This window comes from Lagenorhynchus albirostris, chromosome 15, assembly GCF_949774975.1.
Source record: "Lagenorhynchus albirostris chromosome 15, mLagAlb1.1, whole genome shotgun sequence".
Lineage (NCBI taxonomy): Eukaryota > Metazoa > Chordata > Mammalia > Artiodactyla > Delphinidae > Lagenorhynchus > Lagenorhynchus albirostris.
Window position 1 is genome coordinate 80,687,647 of NC_083109.1, and position 19,832 is coordinate 80,707,478.

Sequence of the window (19,832 nt, forward strand, 5' to 3'; positions counted from 1 at the left end):
GTTCCCTTCTAAGGAAAAGGGATAAACCCTTTTTGCCTCCGGGCCTGGCCCAGCAATGTTTCCAGCTCCTCTCTGTGTTCTATCTGACGTAAGTGACAGGGACTAGATTTTAGCCCAAATTCACTCATTTGTTCTTTTCACTCACCAGTATTTATAGAACACCTGGTTATGGAAAATTCAGTGTGAATCAGAAGTTCTTGTCCTGAAGGGTTTTGCAGGTGAGGAAAGAGCTGCGTGTGAATAATCGAGGTGAGAAAGTAGTCAGGGCCGTCAGAGATGGGAGGGAAGCAGGCGCTGGAGGGAAGAAGCGGGTCTGTGCACACCCGCCCTGCACGTGGACCCCTGGCCTCGGTGCCCTGGCCCCTTGCTGGATTCGGGGGCTGTTCCATGTCTCCTTGCTCTGGCTCTTTTCTTCTGGTGAGACTGTCCCTAAATTAGTGTTCAGGGGAGAGGAAACAGACGCTGCCCTTTCCGATGGGGAAGAGACATTTTCTGAGTTGACCCTGGAGCAAAATCAAGACCCCAGAGCCCCCTTCCCCTGACCCCAGTGACGAGGAGGGATACAGTGAACATCTGTCGAGCTGTGTGCCCAGCCTGTGACATAGCCCGGCTTCCCCACCCCTACAGTGTGTCCTCTGCTGCCCTTATTCGAAGGTGGCCTGACCCCAGCAGGGCAGCGAAGAGGAGAGAGGCCTGCAGAGTCTTTGGCCTGGCAACTTGCTGCAGACCCCATGGCTGTGAGCAGAGGCAGCGGGTCTGCCGCCTCCAGGGCTGCGACTTCTCCAATGCAGAGGAGAGAGAGACCCAGGTTTGAGGGAGGAGGCTGGGCCGCATGGCTGGGAACCGAGGACACACGTGCCTGACCACAGGGCCAGACGCTTCGCCTTGGGGTCTGGAGCTAGAACAGGCCGTTCTCCCCACAGCCGCCGCTCACATGGACCCACAGGCTCTCCCGCCCGGCCCCCTCAGCTGCTGAGTCACACTCCCCAGGGCTCACAGAGGCTCTGGTCCAAAGCCAGGCTGAGTCATTAGATGATGAATTGCGGAATTCTTATTCAGGCTGTCACCGCAGCAGTGGTGGGCCCTCCACACCCTCTGCTTCCCCACGAGCCACTTAGAGCATTCTCTTGTGGCATGTCATTCCTGCTCCGTGGGGAGGCGGGGCCTCTCTGGCACTGAGAAGATGGTGGTGGGGGTATGTGGGGCATCACTGAGCTTCCCTTCCTGGGTCTGGATTCCGGACCTGCTTAGGGATAGGTCCTGGCCTGTTAGCTCGGGGAAGAACCTCAGATCTCATTTCGTTCAGCTCTCTCATCGATGAACGAGGCTCCGGACTCAGAGCTGGTCGGAAGGGCAGCGTTTGGAGTCAGAAACGAAATCTACTTAAAATGAGCAAAGCTCGCAGGCCTAGGTCTCCGTGTCTGTAAAATAACGATGGTGCCTACTTCCACCCCGGAAGGGGATGGATGTGAAGCACAGGTAGGTGGCACTCCATAACTGTTGCTTGACTCCTGTATTTGATGCGGAGGCCGCAGGCTGAGTGAATTCGAAATAAAGACCTAAGATCTTTTCTCTTCCTGCTCAGGACTCAGAAGGGAGGGTCAGGAGCTCCTGGAGGGGCTTTGGAGAGGAGGTCAGAGGGGGTGGGTTGGGCCAGTAGGCAGATATTCCTAGAGCCTGGGTACCTCCCAGCCCTGCAGGGGCCACCGTGGGATCACAAATGCAGCACGTTAGATGGAGCCCACAAGCCAGAAAACGAGCAGAGACCAGTGATGGGCACAGCCATCCTGACCTGGGCCCCTGGCCCACCTCCTTCATATACACCTCCACGGGGTCCTGCGGGGCCGGATCACCTGAGGGCTGCCTCCCACCAAACGTGAGCCTGGAAGATGCACATTTCTGCCCTACAGGTGGGAGTGGCCCGGGACGAGGGCTGGGACCACAGACGATGACTGTGCTGATCACCCTGCTTCTGAAATGTCCCCAAGGATCCTGTGTAGCATCTCTGGAGCTATATCAAGGAATGGCCATGATATCTGATTCCCTTCACTACCCGGGTATTTTTATTTTTTTTGGCCGTGTCGCGAGGCATGTGGGATCTTAGTTCCCCAACCAGGGATCGAACCTGCGCCCCCTACAGTGGAAGTGCGGAGTCTTAACCACTGGACCGCCAGGGAGGTCCGCTACCTGGGTGTTGATCGTTTCCCAGACCCATGAACCATCTGAGAGAAGGTCCACATGTTTCAAAAGAATTTATTAAGAAACAGAAAAAAATGATACAAAGTATAAAGGAATGAACGAGTTTACAACACAGATTCTTCAGCCTGGTGGCAACGAAGAAATACTTGCTGGGCTCACACCACTGGTACAGAGGCCCCAATTCCACCATTTTCAAGCCCATTTCTCTTAGCTGCTAATGCAACCAGTTCAAACTTTCTCTGAAGACAAGTCAGATAGCGTTCCAAAACCTCCCCAAACTACTTCCTAATTGCCTCTTTACATGCGGTCCCCTCTCCACCCGGTCCCAAAGATTCCTCACCCAGGCTTCAGGTGAGGGTGAGGTCAGCCAGACCCTGTTGAGCCTTCTCCACACCTCCAATCACTCTGTCGTTCCTAGACCTATTTTTGTTCCCATCCAGACTCATTTAATTAAACTACATTCATGAATCAGTTGGGTAGGCTGGTTTTGTTACCTTCTGTCAAGTTACCTGTTTTCCTAAGCCTGCATCTGAACTTCATCTTTCTCCTAATGGGAACGTCTTCTTGAGCACTCTCTCTGGCAGCTCCCTGCCCCAGCTAGTCCAAGACTATTTTCTCCCCCAAACAGAACTCTGCATCCCCATCCAATCTCCCACCTAACTTACGAGATAACTCTAGTTCTCAGCTGACCTGCCCAGGAGAAATGGTCAAATACCTTGATCTTGGCACCCACTTATCACATCTTGCCCAGCTCAGGTCACCAACCTCATCAATTTCCTCAGAAGACTTCTGACTTCTCTCTTGAATGTCTGCCCCTCTGGAATATTATCTCTGTAGATTATTCGATGACATGGCATTATAGATACAGTAATAATAAGACTACAGCGAAAGAAGAGTTATTTTCTCCCAAATTATATTTTCTCTAAATTACCAAAAAATTGGGCTACTCTTGCCATTTTGAATTTCTTCTAAATGTCTACGGCTATTGGGCCTTCATTAGTACAGCCTGATTCTCAGCTGGCCTTCGTCTTAGCAAGCTGGCCATTGGTCCCTTCTGCTCCTATAGTCACTGCTGTGTCTTAGCAAATGGCTTCTCCAAATAACTGCTGGAAAGCGAAACAGAACAGTCTCCTCCAAAGGAGAAGACGGTCACAACTCTACCCAGACGTCCTCGAGTTTTCCCCTCACAATGCATGCGCACAATATCCCCATTCAAGCTTACCCTGATGGAAAATAAGTCAGTGCTAAAGTCGGTTAAAATTTTTCCCAACCAAGACTGCAGATTTGAGCTTTATGGGGTACAAAATCCTTCTCTATGCCTCTCAGCCAGTCCTTACCACCACCCCGTGAGGTGGGCATGGTGAATACTATTATCGCTATTTTACTAATGTAGAAACTGAGGTTCAGAGAGGTTAGGGAGCTAGACCAACATCACACAGCTATTTAGTTGGAAGAGCCAGCATTCAACCCAGGTCTCCACTGCCTCATTCACCTTCCTTTTTTTTTTTTTTAAAGATATGATTTATCATTTAAATTTATTTATTTATTTATTTATTTATGGCAGTGTTGGGTCTTCGTTTCTGTGCGAGGGCTTTCTCTAGTTGTGGCAAGCGGGTGCCACTCTTCATCATGGTGCGCGGGCCTCTCACTATCGCGGCCTCTCTTGTTGCGGAGCACAGGCTCCAGACGTGCAGGCTCAGCGGCCATGGCTCACGGGCCTAGTTGCTCCGCGGCATGTGGGATCCTCCCAGACCAGGGCTCGAACCCGTGTCCCCTGCATCGGCAGGCAGACTCTCAACCACTGCGCCACCAGGGAAGCCCTCACCTTCCTTTTTTAAGCACAGAGAATATGAACAAGGTTCTCTACTCCCTTTCTCTCTACCCGAACGGCATTCTCCTTTCCTACACGATCTGGAGAGTTCCAAACAGCACAAGGAATGAGCGATCCTTGTCATAGTCCAATGCAGGGTGCGGATGTCAGATCTTTCACAATGTTCCTATTACTTAACATCTATAGTTGAGCCGAGAACTCTCTCTCCGCACCGAGCAGTGCTTTCTGTGCTGGGATTTAGGATTCCCAGGTGACAGTTGGGGCACTGAGGATTTTACCTCCAAATTATGCTCCATGCTATACTTCTCATCCGTTTCACATTTTGCCATGTTCTGTGCCTTCCCACCCCTACCCCTTCACGAGGAAAATTCAGTAAGTCTGTCAATCGTCCAGTGCCTGACTCCCCAAGCTTCTTACAGCATCATGGAAAGCCCTGTGCCTCCTTCATCTTTAGAGCATCTGTGGGATTCTCTTCCTGAATCCAGGTGATATTTCCCTCTGGAAGTTCTCTATTCCTGCCTCAGGGGTGAGCCACTTGACTGCAGCCATTCCACCAGCCGGGCCCTCTGCACGTGGCTCCCATGCGGCTCTGCAAACCTGAAAGTATTTATCCCCTAGAGGCCAGGACCCCCCACCCCCACCCCCTGCCCAGGACATATAAGAAGGACACGCGAATTTCACCTCTTTTGTGACTTAGAGCTGAGCCAGTCTCCTGGAGGCTTATGGTAGGCTGTGTCCACAGTGCCCCCTACTGGAGATTTCCCACAAGCCAAAGTTTTGGACAACCTGGCATTTTCTAGACATCAATTCACTCCACAGGCGTTTACAGAGCACCTACTAGGAGCCGTCACTGTGCTGACTCTGTAGAGAGAGCTGCAAAGAAGACAGACACGGCACCCCACTCGTGCATCTCATCTTAAACCAGCTGGTTCTGCAGAACCGCCACTTGGTTTCCAGTTGGTCTGAATTAGTTGGTGAACTCAGTAAGAACTTCCCCTGTCTCTGGACACTCCACAATGACCGATCACCCACGGGGACCACCCACGGGGACCACCTGACCTCTGCAAACTTCCCAGGGCAGATTCCTTGGTCAGTCACCGACAGGACCCTGCTCTGACGAACCTTCCTCCCTGCTGGGTCCTGACTGGCTGGGATTCTCCTCCTGACTCCTGCCTAGCCCCCCACCCCTACCCCTGACAGAACAGTCTCACTTATTCTGACACATTCATTCACAAATCCAGTAGTTATTCTTGAGTGTATTTTTCTGAAGTAGTCAAGCATATATGTTATTTAACGGACAGTAATAACTGAAGTAGAAATGTGCATATATGAATAACAGCATGAAATAAAAAGAACCCAATCTCCCCAATCACTGACTATTTACACATTTTGAACCTATTTCCACTTGGTAACTATTCAGACATGCTTTTATCTTGTTGCTATCATTACGTGAACAGAAAGCCAAAATCTTTTTTTTTTGGCTTACGATTGCATCATATAACATCATATTCTCCTAAATAGTTCTCATAATTGTCATCCATGAAGGCAGCAGCTCACTGTCCTGGTAGAACACAGTCTACTTGGCTAGATTCTCGTCTAGCCAGAATTGGCGAGCTAAGCTGAGCTGTTTCCTGTCAAAGACTGTAATAGACAGGGTGGCCACAAATACCTGTGTGCAGATACGTTTTTTCCTTTTGTATCCTTTTCCCAGAATGTACTCCCCAAAGTGTGATAACTTCGTCTTATAATCACTTCTTTGACTTTTGTCAAGAATTGCCAAACTGTTCACCAGGAAGCATCATTTATAGTGCCAAGGGTCTATTTCCCCACGACATATTTTTTAAAATGTATTTTTGACGAATGCAAGTGGTCGATTTTATTTTATGTTTCATTTTATGTGTCCTGGCCTGTGTGCGTTCCCCTTGGGTATACGGCTTATTTGGTCATTTGACCAAGTAGATCTGTTTAGTCGCTCCATATACTGGAGACTCCTTAGATCAATGCTCCGTAATTTCCTCATCTCATTGATTTTCCTTTAATCTTCGTTCTTCTTTCCTGTGCATACATTTCAAAATTTTATATAATTGAATTTGTCCACCTGACATTGATGATTTCCCCTTTCACTTCATTAAACAATCAACGACCTCCCTGGAAACAGATTTTCTTTTCCCTACACCTAATGTCCTGCATTTTCCATCTGGACTTGTCCAAAATCTCTCTGGTTCCCATGAACACTCATTGCCCATGATCCTTACATATTATTCCCTTTGGTCACCTCTCAACAGCCCCTGCCACGGCCTGTGCAAAAGGCCGGTGGTCACGGCTCCCTTCTGATGGGATCCCTCCATGAGATTTTCACCCCTCCGCCCATCCCAGCCCCACTACCGACGTCCCAGGTCTTCCAACCGGTTTGGCCCCTGAGTCCGGCACCTGGCCTCTAGCCTTAGGTTTTTTCCCCACCCATAACGGCAATATGGACAAATGCCTTCAACCCCTTAGTGCAGCCAAAATTTCTCAAAAGGAATTGTGTCAGAAAACTAAGAGGGGGCTAAAAATAAACTCCAGGAAGTGTAAAGACATCAAAAAAGAAAAGGTTTTAAATCCTACATAGGTCTGGCCTCAGGTTGGCTTGGAGGTGAGGGGTGGTGGAAGTCGGGGGGTAAGACCCAGGGTCTCCCCTTGTCTCACACTCAGAACCCTGTGTTTTAGGCTCCAACCCCGCCGGGTTCCATTTTCTAGTAGCACATTCTCTTCACGGACTTAAAGGTAAACGCCTGTTGGCCTCGGCTTGTGTCTACAGTTGGTCCCCCATGAAGTCCAGCCCGCACTTCACTGGGGGACGCCATTATCAGAGGAGGCTCAACCTCCCAGCCGAGGCTGGTGGAAGATGCCATTTATGGCCGGGTTCAAAATCCCAGACCTCTTCTGACTTGGTGCGTCCCGTTCAAGTCAGAGCGGAGGGGGTTCTCAGCTCTCTTCCAGAAAGTACATACCTGACATACCCTTCAAGCCCTGGGCTTAAAGGACTATTTCTACCCACTTCCCCAAGACTCTCCCTGGGCTACCCCATCAGGAATGGTTTTAAAGAACTCAAATCAGGACTAGCTTACACATCTTGGAAACCTAGACTCTACGGCGGCGGCAGTGGCAGTCACCCCCAGCGAAAGCAAGCAGCATTAATGCCCAGCACCCCTCCAACCCTTCCTCCTCCGCTTCCGAGGGTTACGGCCATGCCACCCGCCTTGGTCCCTATTCCTGCGCACCTGAAGAGCGGTTTCGCACTTCACCTTGAAAAGTTGCCAACCCCTGCTCTCTGGGAAAATGCCCTCGGCCACCACATCCCTCGGGCCGCCCTGCTTCCCTTCTCTCTACCCCCCCAGTCCCCCCACCCCAAAGTGTCTCTCCAGTCCCAGCCCTTTAACTGTCAGGAGGGCGGACCCGAAAGACATGGATGGTCCCATTACTGAGGGACACAACCAGGTACCTGCCATCCACCATGGTGGTCACCCGGGGCTTTTCCAGGCCGTGATAGGCCGTCAGGAAGTCACCGAGCAGCGACCCCTTCGGATCGAGGATCACCACCTTGTTGACCTCCCGAAGGGTCAGAAAGATGTAGCCCTTCTTATCCACGGACACAGAGCCTGGCTGGCAGCCGTGCAGGCCCGGCCCCCGGTACTCCCCAATCACCTGGCCCAGCCCGTCACAGACCACCAGGCTACTCTGCTGCCAATCTGACCCCACGAAATTGCCCTGGGGGCTGGTGGTCAGGAACACTAGCGCCCGCAGGCCCCGGCTGGCCTTGCCCCCAGGGATAAACCGGGTGGCCAGGCTGCCTTCCATGTTGTACACCTCCACGTGGCCTGACACACTGACGGCCACCCGGTCCCCACTCGGCATGGCGGCCACGGCGTGGCTGGCCTGGCAGAGGCTCAGCGCCCGGCGCCACTGCACCTCGCCGTTGGGGCGGATGAGATAGAGGCGAGCGCCAGCCGAGAAGGCCACGGCGTCCTGCAGGGCGGCCACGCTGCACGGGGAGCAGCCCTCGGGGACGGGCACCGCGCCCTTGTAGTCGCCATTGAGGGAGAAGCGCTTCAGGGCCCTGTTCTGCTCATCTGCCACCAGGATCTCCCGGGAGCCAAAGGGACACAGCCCGGTGATCCGCGGAGACCGCTTGTCCCCCGGCATCCGTGTGGGGAAGCTGCAGAAAAAGATGGGCCTGGGGAGGAGGCCAGAGCCCTCCAGGTTCGGCCCAGGTGCTGGGCTGGGCTCCCGGGAAACGGACTTGAGCCTGCCTTTGAACTTCCTCTTCTTGTTGGATCGGCCGCCCCTTGGGGACTGGGCTCCTCCATCTTCCTGGGGTGTCTGGGCTCTGCCCTCTTTCGGGGTCTGGGCTCCATCTTCCTGGGGCGTCTCGGCTCTCTCCGCCTTTAGGGTCTGGGCTCCATCTTCCTGGGGCGGCTGCGTGCTGTCCTGCTTTGGGGTCTGGGCTCCGTCCCTGCTCTGGGGCGGGGTTGCAGCGCCTCCCTGGCATCTGGCTCCGTCTTTCCCGCTGTCCTTCTGGGGCTGCTGCTCCTGAAAGGAGAGCCTTAGCAGCTGGCGGTTCTTGTCCAGGAGTCCAGGATGGAGCTCCAGCTGGGGCAGCAGGCAGGGGGCTGGCCCAGGCATCCAGGGACAACGCTGCAGCTGCTGAAGCCTTTGGGCAATCGCCCCCTCCAGTGAGAGTATCTCGGCCTCCCGACCCAGGCTGAGCACGCGACGGGCAAAGGCGGCCGCCTCCCTGGCCACCTGTGCCCGGCTCTCCAGCTCCCCCAGCCTCTCCCGTGCAGCCTCCTCGGCAGCCTCCACGTGGGCCCGTAGCTGCCCCAGCACCTCCTGCTTCTGGGCCAGGAGGGCCCGGAGGACCCCCTCGGCTGCCTCTTCCACCTGCGTGCCCACCTTGGCTGCCTGCTCCCGCAGACAGGCCAAGGCTTCCTCTTCCGCCAGCCGGGTGGCCTCCAGCTCGGCCAGGTTGCTGTCCACGCCCGCCAGTAGCTCCTCGAGGCCTGGCCTCCGGGCACGCACAGCCTCGGCCAGGGGCAGGCAGGGGTGGTCCAGGTGGGGGTCCAGGCGACACTCCCGGCACAGCAGCTGGGAGCAGGGCTGGCAAAGGAAGCGCAGGGACTCCCCCGGGTGCTGGGGACACTGGGCCGCCTGGCGCTCCCGGGCCTCCTCGTCGTACCACCCTGCCCTGTAGCCCACCAGGTCCACCACTCGGTGGCTGTGGGTCTGCCGAGTGCAGCGGTGCCCATCGGCACAGGCCTGGCACAAGTCGTCGGCGCAGTCCAGGCACCGGGCTGTGGCTGGCCCCCCCGCGCTGGCGCCCCCCATCAGCGGGCACAGTGCACAGGCCGGCTTCCCTGCGCGCAGGTCTCCACCGGCTCGGGCCTTCACCAAATCCAGGAGCCCGTTGACAAAGAAGTTGGTCTTGAAGGCAGCCACGCCCGTGGGCGGCACAGGCACAGTCTCGCGGCACTCAGGGCATCGGAGGTGGCTGCCCTCGGCCAACTGGGCCAGGCAGTCCTGGCAGTAGGTATGCAGGCAGGGCAACGTTTTGGGCACCCGCAGCTGCTCCAGGCAGATTTTACAGGCTAGGAAGTCGCTGCTCAGGGCCTCCAGCAGGGAGGGCGAGGAGCCCTGGGAAACCATTCTGCAAGCGAGGGGTCGGGGTCAGAGGACAGAGGGCACCTCCGCGGTGGCCCCCACCTGCCCTCTCACCTCTCCCCCATCCTCAAGCCCCACCAGGTCTGGGGTCTCACCTGAATGGCCAGGAATTTTCTTCTGGTCTCTTGAGATAAAGAGCCGCCTCCTTCCTCCCTGCAGACATTCAGCAACTATGAAAAAGTAAAGGCCGCTTTTGCATGTCAGGCCCTGCGAGATATGACAACACCAAGAAGCACAGCCTTAGAGACCTGCTGGCGTAACGATCGGTGTCCCCCACTGACAGGCCTTGTGGCACATGGGATGCGAGTCTGGTGTGAATAGATCCTGGGGGTCCTGCTGGGGGTGGGATGCCAGGTGAGGGGAGGGCACAGAGGACCCACCGAGGGTCTGGGTGGGCAGATGTGCCTTGACTCCCGGAGGGTGGGGGAGTATGAGGGACCCCAATTCCCACAGCCCCGTACACCTGCCTCCTAGGCCCTGGCAGCGGCATCACGGGTTGTGAGGGCCCCTCTTCCTGCCTCGACTATCCTGAAATGAACAGGCAGAAGGATGCCTGAGAGGAAGGGGCCGCCTCGCTCTTTCCTTCCAGTTCCTCAAACTCAGGGTCACCGCGTAGCCTTTGCCCCATCTCCTCCAGCCCTTTTCTTTCAGCCTTTCCTGCTGCAAGAGGCCTCCTGCTTTCCTAGAAGCCTCTGGAGGGTAGGAGTCACATGAAGATCAGCTGTGAATGCCCCCAGCTCCCTGCACAGTGGCTGTGAAATACTTCATAAAGAAACTTGGGGGATTTCCCCCAAACTTCCAGAAAGCAGGGGCTGGCTGGAGAGCTCAGAGAGTGGGAGGGGGTCTTCCCCAGGAAGTCTCGGATCTCTGGCCCCGCGGGGGAAGCCTCCCCTCTCCTCCCCTCTCCTCCCGCCTTCTGGGTCCCTCTCCCCACTCCCTTCCCCTTCCTCCCGCTCTCCCCCTTCCCCCACCCCCTCCAGTTCAGCTGTCCCTTCAATCGCCCTCCAAGCCCCTCTCCTTACCTAGCCGGGGCTCCAGGACCCGGAGTGGGGGCCCCCGAGGCCCTGACGCTGCTGTTGCTGGGCTCCTGAAAGAGAAACAAAACTGAAACTAATCGTACTTCTGCAACTTCCGTCCCAGGCCCGGGACACCGACTTGTACAGCCGCAGGCCCCGCCTTCCTCCCTACCCTGCCTGGAGCGCTTCCTCGGGGGCCTCCACCACCAGCAGGGCACAGCCCCCGCCAGCAGGCTCTGGGGCTCCGGGGGCCAGGACAGCTTCGGCGGCTGGAGTTGCCGAGGTTGGCTTGTCAGTTTGAGCCTGAGGATTCGCTCAGCCTGCTAAGTGTGTTTGGCGCAAAATTATGCAGGATGTCCTGGGGCGAAAAAGGCAGGGCAGATGCCTGAGGATGCGTCCTCTGAGGGAAGAAATGAGAGATCATAGGTGATTCGGAGGCGTAGGGTAACTAGAGCCCCGTCCTCAGGCCAGGGTTCCATTGCTGCTGCATATCTGAGGCCCTTCGTACTATAAATCTCTGCTGAGATACGGGAGGGGCTGTGGGAACCAGATAAGGGGCCTCGAACTGAGGAGTCAGCAAAGGCTTCCTGGAGGAGGTGTCACTTGAGATGAGTCAGAGGAGTGCATGGGGGTTAGGGATCACCCGAGAAGAACGCAGGGAAAGGCATTCTAGGAATCGGGAACAGCAAGTCCGAGGGCTCAGAGGAATGAAATACCACGACTCTGCTGGGGGATCCAAGTAATTCAGGATGGCTTGTGGGAAAGGGATATGTGAGTGGTAGCAGATGAGGTTACAGAGGGTGAGGCAACGGCCAGATCACAGAGGGCCTTATGTTCTACGCGAAGGGGTCTGAGTTTAATCCCAAAAGCCAAAAGAAACCATTGAAGGGTATTTCCCCCAACATCTTCTGAAAATTTTGAAGCACAAAGGAGTTGAGAGGATTGGAACGCACACTCCTGTACCTACCCCTTAGATTCGACAGTTAACGTCTTGCCGTAGTTGATTCGTCACACCACTGCCCATGTATGCATCGCTTTATCCACAGTGATGGGACTTCGCGAGGAAACAGAACCGGTGAGAGCTCACTCCGGCAGCGGCCAAGAGAATAGACGGGGGGCCTGACCATGGGTCCAGGTGAAAAGTGGAGGGGTCTGAGCTGACACAGCGCCACTAGGGGCAGAGAGGAGGGTGGAGGATGGGAGCCTCACGTGTGAGCAGCTGCTACAGGTGAAAGAAGCCGTGGGTCCTGTGACTGTCCCTTTGGAGGGAGGTGCCGGAAGGAGGGTAGGAAGTCCTTCAGGTTTTGCAGTTCTGGAAGTCAGGATGGAGAGCTTTGCTGCTGCTAACCCGGATTATGACTTTTCTAGACTTTTGCAAATGTATCTTTGGTTCTGATGAAGTCACCCAACAGGTCCAAAGTGAGAAGGGCAGGGCCGAGATGGCGCTATGTGGAACAAAGACATTTAAGGGCAAGTTGGGGAGGAGCTGGGGCGCGAAGGAGGCTGAGAGGTACTTCCAGAGAGGTAGATTGAAATCCAAGCAAGAGTAGGTCCCAGGAGCCAGGGGTGGAGAATGCTGTACTTCCAGAGGAGGAGGTGGTCAGCGCAGTTGAACGCTACAGACCCGACGGTCAGCCAAGATGAGCACAGAAAAATGTATTGGCACATGTGTGTCCCTAAGCGTGTGCACACGTCTGCGCATGTGTAAGGCTCCGTGTATGTTTGTCTGTGTGAATTCAAGGACGATTTTCTGGATGTCTGCTGCAGTCAGACGGCATGCCATGTGCTGTGCAATAGACAAAGATCAACAAGATAGGTTCCCCGCCCACGGGCAGTTTATACTCACATAGGAGAGGTGAGGTCTGTACATGTTGCCATAGGAAACAGACAGATGTCATATTAAGACGTCAAAGTAATCATCACAATGGCTTCCTCTTCCTGGGCATTTACCAGCTTGGCATGGGTGCTGTAAACATAACCTGATTGAATCCTCACAGTAATGTCGTAAGATAGGTACCATTCTTGCCCCATTTTACAGGTGAGGAAACTGAGTTATAGAGGGAATAAGTCACCCAAGGTCACATAAAGTGCTACGGCAACACAGAGGGAAAGTCTGATTTCTCCTGGAATGGTGGTGTTGTGGGAATCAGAAAGGCCACACGAAAGGGGTGGCATTACAATGCCTGCCCTACCCGGCCTCCCCAAACATTGAACAATTGCTTACAGTGCGTACAGTGTGGCAGGCCCCAGGGAGACAGTTTCTCCTCCCTGAGAACAGGCTTCCAAGGCAAGGGATAACTCAGCTACAACCAAGTGGTAAGTGTTACCATGGAGACCTGGGGAGGAGGAGGAGTTCCTGCCAGATGCTGGGGTTCCTCAAGATGCCTGTCCTGCTGGATGTTCTGATACCGCTGGAGTGCAGGCAGGTGGAAGGAAGCGGCAGGAGATGGGGACGGGCAGGCAGAACAAAGTTCAAAATTTCCTGTTGACAATCCTGTAAGGCCTTAAGGTCACGGGGAGCCATTACAGAATTTTTATTAGGCAAGTTTGGACTTTGTTGTGCAGGTACTTGTTTAATCTTAATTTATACAAATAAGCATAATTTAAAATAAAATTTGAAACACTCATCATCATTGTAACAAAATAACTTTTTTCCTGTGTGTATTTCCTTTGGTCTCTGTCCACATGAGTATGTTTTACACAATTCTCTCTCTCTCTCTATATATATATATATTTGTACATATGTGACGTACTGTATTTATAGTATGCACAAACTTCTTGTCTACTTGTCGATGTGCCTTTCAGGACTGGGAGATTCTCCTAAAGTATTTTGTTGATTCTCTCCCCCTCCGTTTTCTCTGTTTCCCTGTCTGGAACTTCCATCATTCAGAAGTTGCATCTCCCGGATGGTCCTCTGATTTTATCTTTTCTCTTATTTTTCATTTCTTTCTCTTTTTGTACTACTTTCTGGGAGATTTCTCACCTTGAACTTTCAATCCTTGTGTTTTTTCCAATCTGCTGTCCCAGTGTTAATTCATGAGTTCCCTTTTTTATGTACCCTATTTGTACCAGTATCTTCTTACCTCTCTGAGGATGTAAGCGATAGTGCTGTTATTGTTGTTGTTGTTATTGGTGGTGGTGGTGGTGTGTGTGTGTGTGTGTGTGAGTTTTCTTCGTCTTGCACAGTATCTGTTACCTCCAAGTTATGGTTTCCTTCCTCCTTCCTTCCCTCCCTGGCTTCCTCTTTAGATGACTGTAGTATTCATTGTTTTATATTTTATTTTGTTTATTTTAAAAATTGTTTTATATTTTAAAATTAGCTTTCTGAGGTATAATTTACATATAATGAAAATCACCAATTTAAATGTAGAGCTGGGCTTCCCTGGTGGCGCAGTGGTTAAGAATCCGCCTGCCAATACAGGGAACACGGGTTCGAGCCCTGGTCCGGGAAGATCCCGCATGCTGCATAGCAACTAAGCCCATGCGCCACAACTACTGAGCCTGCTCTCTAGAGCCCACGAGCCACAACTACTGAGCCCACATGCCACAACTACTGAAGCCCGTATGTCTACAGCCCGTGCTCCGCAACAAGAGAAGCCACCGCATTGAGAAGCCCGCGCACCGCAACGAAGAGTAGCCCCCGCTCGCCACAACTAGAGAAAGCCCGTGCGCAGCAATGAAGACCCAACGCAGCCAAAAATAATAAATAAACAAAATAAATTAATTTATTAAAAAAATAATAAATGTAGAGCTCAATGAGTTTTGACAATGTATATAGTCAAATAATTACCAACATAATCATGCTATACAGTAGTATAATATAAAAATAAGGAAACTGACATTGGCACAATACTGTGAACTCACAGACCTTACTCAGATTTCACCAGTTTTTACGTGCACTCAAGTGTGTGTGTGTGTTGTGTATAGTTCTATGCAATTTTATCACAAGTATGACCACCATGCGACCACCACCATAATCAAGATACAGAACGTCCCGTAAACACAAAGAAACTCTGTTCCTTCTTTATTGCCTTATCTTGTGTTAAAAATATTTGTATTGCATTAATTCCACTGTTTCTATGTTTTTAAACTCATTTCTTAATGATTGCTGTAGGGACTATAATATGCATCTTTAACTTATGAGAAACTATTTCAGGTTAATATTGACTTAAATCCAATAAAATACAGCCACATAGCTCTATTTCCTCCCCTCCTTTATTCTATTTTTGTCAAATCTATTACATCTACATATGTTAAAAACCCAACACTACAGCCTTATAATAATTGTTTAAACAATTTCATTTTTAAAAGACATTAAGGGAGGGAAAGATATAGATCAGTGTTTTGCATTTACCCACAAGTTTACCATTTCCCATATTCTTCCTTCCTGTGACTTAAACCTACCATTTGGGGGTCCTTCCTTTTCAATCTGAAGGACTTCGTTCTGTAAAATAGTTTGGCTAGCAACAATCTCTGTTTGTATTTATCTGGGAATGTATTATATTTTGGCTTTAATTAAAAAAATTTTTTAAATAAGAAATTTATTTAAACAATGTGCTTGACTCAAAGAGAAGACTACCTTTCCTTAAAAGTAACGTATCACTACTTAAAGACATTACCATACATGTAACAGCTACATACTAAAAAAAAAGTTACAAAATTGCCCTTGATTTCATAATGACAAATGAAAAACATTGAAATTCTCCAAACAAGATATGAAGGATTTATTTTGTTGTTGTTCCTGTTTTTTGTTAAACAGCAAGAGCTAATAACTTTTTGGAATAAGAAGATGGGCGTTAAATGAGCCTGCTCCTAACAGAGGAAGGAGGTATTTTCACAGAAACAGTATTTTTCCTGAGTTCACCTCCATTTGATGTTGATGAAAATATATCATTGGCCATTTAGCTAAAAAAAAAAAAAAGCAAGAGGCTTGTGACACGTCCCAGTCATTTCATATACAATGAAGGAATGGGGAGGGAAAACTGAAAGAATAGAAAAAATTATGCAGGATGTCCTGGCGCGAAATGACAGTTTTCCAACTGAGAACACGTTGCTGGCTTGTGGAAACAGACTTCTGGACCAAAGTAGCAGGTTCTCTTTTTAGTGGGTACTTCCCGTCCGCTCTAGGAAGCCGTCAATTTTATCTTTGCCCTCCAGTTTCAACTATGCAGGAGCGTCTGTTTCATTGGTTGGCTGCCCAGCAGATCAGAATCTGACCTGCCTCACTGACCCGCCGTGTCATTCAAATGAAGCTTTCATTAGTCTACTAAGTGGTACATGCCTCAGTCTTCAACCACCTTCACATCAACATCAACATTGCTCTCGAGCTGGACCAAGCTTTCCATCATAGCAAGTAGTAATGAAGTCACCTCAGCTTCTGCTTTTGCAAAGAGATACCAGACCCCACCAAAGCCCACACAGCCAATGGCAGCAGGCTGAAGGAAGAGTCGTTGTTACACACTGTTTCTGGAGTTTACAATGTTGTGTTAGTCTGCAGTACAGCAAGTGATACAAACCCACACGTCCTATCCACTCCTTTTTTAGATTCTATTCCCCATATAGACACCTTACAGAGCACTGAGTAGAGTTCCTGTGCTATACAGTAGGTCCTTATCAGTTATCTATTTATATATAGTAGCATGTATATGTCAATCCCATCCATCCCCCCCAACTGTCCCTCCCCCCCAACCCCCCTGGTAACCATAAGTTTGTTTTCTACATCTGTAACTCTATTTCTGTTTTGTAGATAAGTTCATTCGTACCCCTTTTTAAGATTCCACATATAAGCAATATGACATCATATTTGTCTCTGTCTGCCTTGCTTCACTCAGTACAACAATCTCTAGGTCCATCCACTTTGCTACAGATGGCATTATATCGTAGTTTTTGATGGCTCAGTAGTATTCCATTGTATATATGTGCCACATCTTCTTTATCCATTCCTCTGTTGATGGACATTTAGGTTGCTTCCATATCCTGGTTATTGTTAATAGTGTTGCAATGAACATTGGGGTGCATGTATCTTTTCGAGTTATGGTTTTCTCTGGATATATGCCCAGGAGTGGGATTGCTGGATCATACGGTAGCTCTATTTTTAGTTTTTAAGGAACCTCCATACTGTTCTCCGTAGTGGCTGTACCAATTTACATTCCCACCGACAGTGTAGGAGGGTTCGTGTTCTTTTTTTTTTTTTTTTTTTCGGTACGCGAGCCTCTCACCGCTGCGGCCTCTCCCATTGCGGAGCCCAGGCTCCGGACGCGCAGGCTCAGCGGCCATGGCTCACGGGCCCAGCCGCTCCGCGGCATGTGGGATCTTCCCGGACCGGGGCACGAACCCGTGTGCCCTGCATCCGCAGGCGGACTCCCAACCACTGCGCCACCAGGGAAGCCCTCGTGTTCATTTTTGAAGGATATTTTTTTCCTGCCTCGTTTTCTCTCTCTCCATCTTCCGGGTTCTGCATTACATGTACATTGCTGTGCTTGACATTGTCCCACAGTCTCTGAGGCTCTGTTCATTCTTCTTCACTTCTTTTTCTCTCTATTCCTTGGATTGGATTTTTATTCATCTATCTCTGAGTTCACTGATTCTTTCTTCTGCCATCCCAAATTTGCAGTTGAGCCCTTCCGATGAATTTTTCATTCCAGTTATTTTACTTTTCAACCACAGAATTTCTGTTTGGTTCTCTCTCTCTCTCTCTCTTTTTTTTTTTTCGGTACGCAGGCCTCTCACTGTTGTGGCCTCTCCCCTTGCGGAGCCCAGGCTCCGGACGCGCAGGCTCAGCGGCCATGGCTCACAGGCCCAGCCGCTCCGCGGCATGTGGGATCTTCCCGGACCGGGGCACGAACCCGTGTCCCCTGCATCGGCAGGCAGACTCTCAACCACTGCGCCACCAGGGAAGCCCTCTCTCTCTCTCTTTTAATCTAATAAATTTTGGGGGGGTCATGGTAATCATATTTCCGTTTAATTCTTTGCAAATATTCTTAATAGCTGCTTTGAAGTATCCATCTGCTACACGCCACCTCTGGGCCTGCTCAGAGCCAGTTCCTGTTGACTACTCTTCTCCCGAGTATGGGTCATACTGTCCTGCTTCTCTGGGCATCTTGGAGTATTTGGTGCTGAGGATTGTTGCTAATTGTTGCTAATTGTTGCTAACGCTGCTGTTTAGCAACTAGACTCGACTTAAGCTGTGGACTTCGTTTCTCCATGGTGTGAGGTCACTGATACCTCCACTTGGTTTTTCTCTTCTTATTTTTTAGTCTGACTTTGGGAATCTCCCCATGTCTGATTAGCTTAGTTGTTTGTCAGTCAATGATTTGGGCAGAGGTTGCGCCCAAATACCTGGAGCCCTTAAGGCTTCCACCCTCTGCCAAGTGACATGTGTGTGACCTGTGTGTGGGCTGGGGGACACATCTGGGGTTCAGCTATACTCACATCTCTCCCGGCTTTTACTTTCTGCTAGGTTCCCTCAGTTTTCCAGAGGAAACCAACATGCGAGTCTCACAGGATACCTAGCAATATTTACATCCCAGACAAGTATCATGAAAAAGAACCATTACATTCTGGACGTAGTTATGCTGCAAAATAATTTAAAATGAAATTATTGGATAATAGTCACTTAAAAGTAAAATTAGAGAGCCAGACCCAGCCCAGGGCCCTGGCATTTGTGTTCCTGCCATCCAGTGGAGCCAACAACGTGGGCTGGATGTCTGCTTTATTTAGGTCTGTGTGTATCCTAAACCCATCAGGCTGGAAGTGTCCACTTTCGCTGAGAAGCATGACTGGAACTTATCTCTTGCTCCAGTGGAAGCATACCTCCAGCTGTCCAGGCAAGTCTGGTTGCAGTCTCTAAATTCCTGCTCACCTTCTGTATGTAAAGCTGCCAGCTCAGTCGTGATTTTCTAGTTGGTGTGAGTCTGCGATTCAGTCAGTCTTACAGCAACTGAAGTTGCTCCGAGTCACTCAAAATCCATCTGGTCACTGATCAGCCAGCCCTCATTGCCCAGCGCAAAAGACCCCAGGATGAGATGCCCAGTGACCGCAAAATCTGCCTTGCAACCCAGGTTGATAGTGGGTTCCTTTTACCTTTTACATTCCTTGACTTCGCTGACATTTTTAAAATCTTTTTCTAAGGTCCCCGCCTCACAGTGGTAAGGAAGACCACTCCTTGATAGTAAGAACCTTATAAAGTGTTGGGAATTCTCTGAGACAGAACTTCACTTCCACTTACAGGCACTGCAGGTGACGTGTGTAAAGGGACTTTTTTGGTCTTGATCCTAGACTCAGGAGAAAAGAGCAAATAATAGAGATGTTAAAGGTCCAAACGAAGATTCCTTTAGAAAATTTCCACATAAAAGGTAAATTTCTCATCTTAGTTTGCGTAACACCCTATGCTTGAAGAGGATGGCACACATAAATGTACACTTCTTGCGGCGCCTATGTAAATAACCAGGCCGAAATTAATGGACGCCTCTCTGGCAACTCAAACTGTTGCTCACTCCTTCCTCAAAACTTGCTCCTGGGGCTTCCCTGGTGGCGCAGTGGTTGAGAGTCCGCCTGCCGATGCAGGGCACACGGGTTCGTGCCCCGGTCCGGGAAGATCCCACACGCCGCGGAGCGGCTGGGCCCGTGAGCCATGGCCGCTGAGCCTGCGCGTCCGGAGCCTGTGCTCCGCAATGGGAGAGGCGCAGCAGTGCGAGGCCCGCGTACCGCAAAAAAAAAAAAAAACTTGCTCCTCCCTCGGCTGCTCCTCCTTGTGGGACCACTTCCCTCCAAGTCAGCGGGCTTCCCATCCTCTGCAGCTTTCAGCCCAAGCAAGCCCTAGACTCTCCGCCCCATCCGTTCTGAGCTGTCTTTCCCAGCCAGGCCCACCAGGGGGAGCTCTATCCCTGCTGAAGCGGACTATGTACTGGGACATGGTCCATTGCCAAGCGGTGGGTACAAACAACCTCTCCTTGTTTCTGGGCTTTGGGGGTGCCTGTCAGCCTGTGGGCCACCCTTGCCAATCATCAGAGGCCCTGTGCCCCTTTATTCTTATACACGCCCTAACTACAACCTCCCTCTTATACTAGAATATCTCTCAAAGATTC

The 19,832-nt window shown here is 51.1% G+C and overlaps 1 protein-coding gene across 2 annotated transcripts; it reads right to left on the reverse strand.

The window, feature by feature from the left end:
• Positions 1-7,447: 7,447 nt before the first annotated feature.
• Positions 7,448-10,813, reverse strand: TRIM56 (tripartite motif containing 56). 2 transcript variants are annotated; one of them, XM_060123253.1, is made up of 3 exons: positions 10,753-10,813; positions 9,826-9,937; positions 7,448-9,716 (listed from the first exon to the last, which is right to left on the reverse strand). In XM_060123253.1, exons 2-3 carry the CDS (start codon positions 9,891-9,893, stop codon positions 7,448-7,450), a joined length of 2,337 nt encoding a protein of 778 aa, XP_059979236.1. In that variant the 5' UTR covers positions 9,894-9,937; positions 10,753-10,813. The 2 variants fall into 2 exon arrangements, with proteins under 2 accessions (XP_059979236.1, XP_059979237.1); XM_060123254.1 differs by having other exon boundaries at positions 9,826-9,900; positions 10,753-10,777.
• Positions 10,814-19,832: the final 9,019 nt, after the last annotated feature.

Excerpts from the sequence above, each read along its gene's own strand:
- TRIM56 (XM_060123253.1), bottom strand. The coding sequence starts at position 9,893 with ATGTCTGCAGGGAGGAAGGAGGCGGCTCTTTATCTCAAGAGACCAGAA. Across the intron at positions 9,717-9,825 it reads GAAAATTCCTGGCCATTCAG|AATGGTTTCCCAGGGCTCCT; the intron begins GTGAGACCCCAG and ends CCTCGCTTGCAG.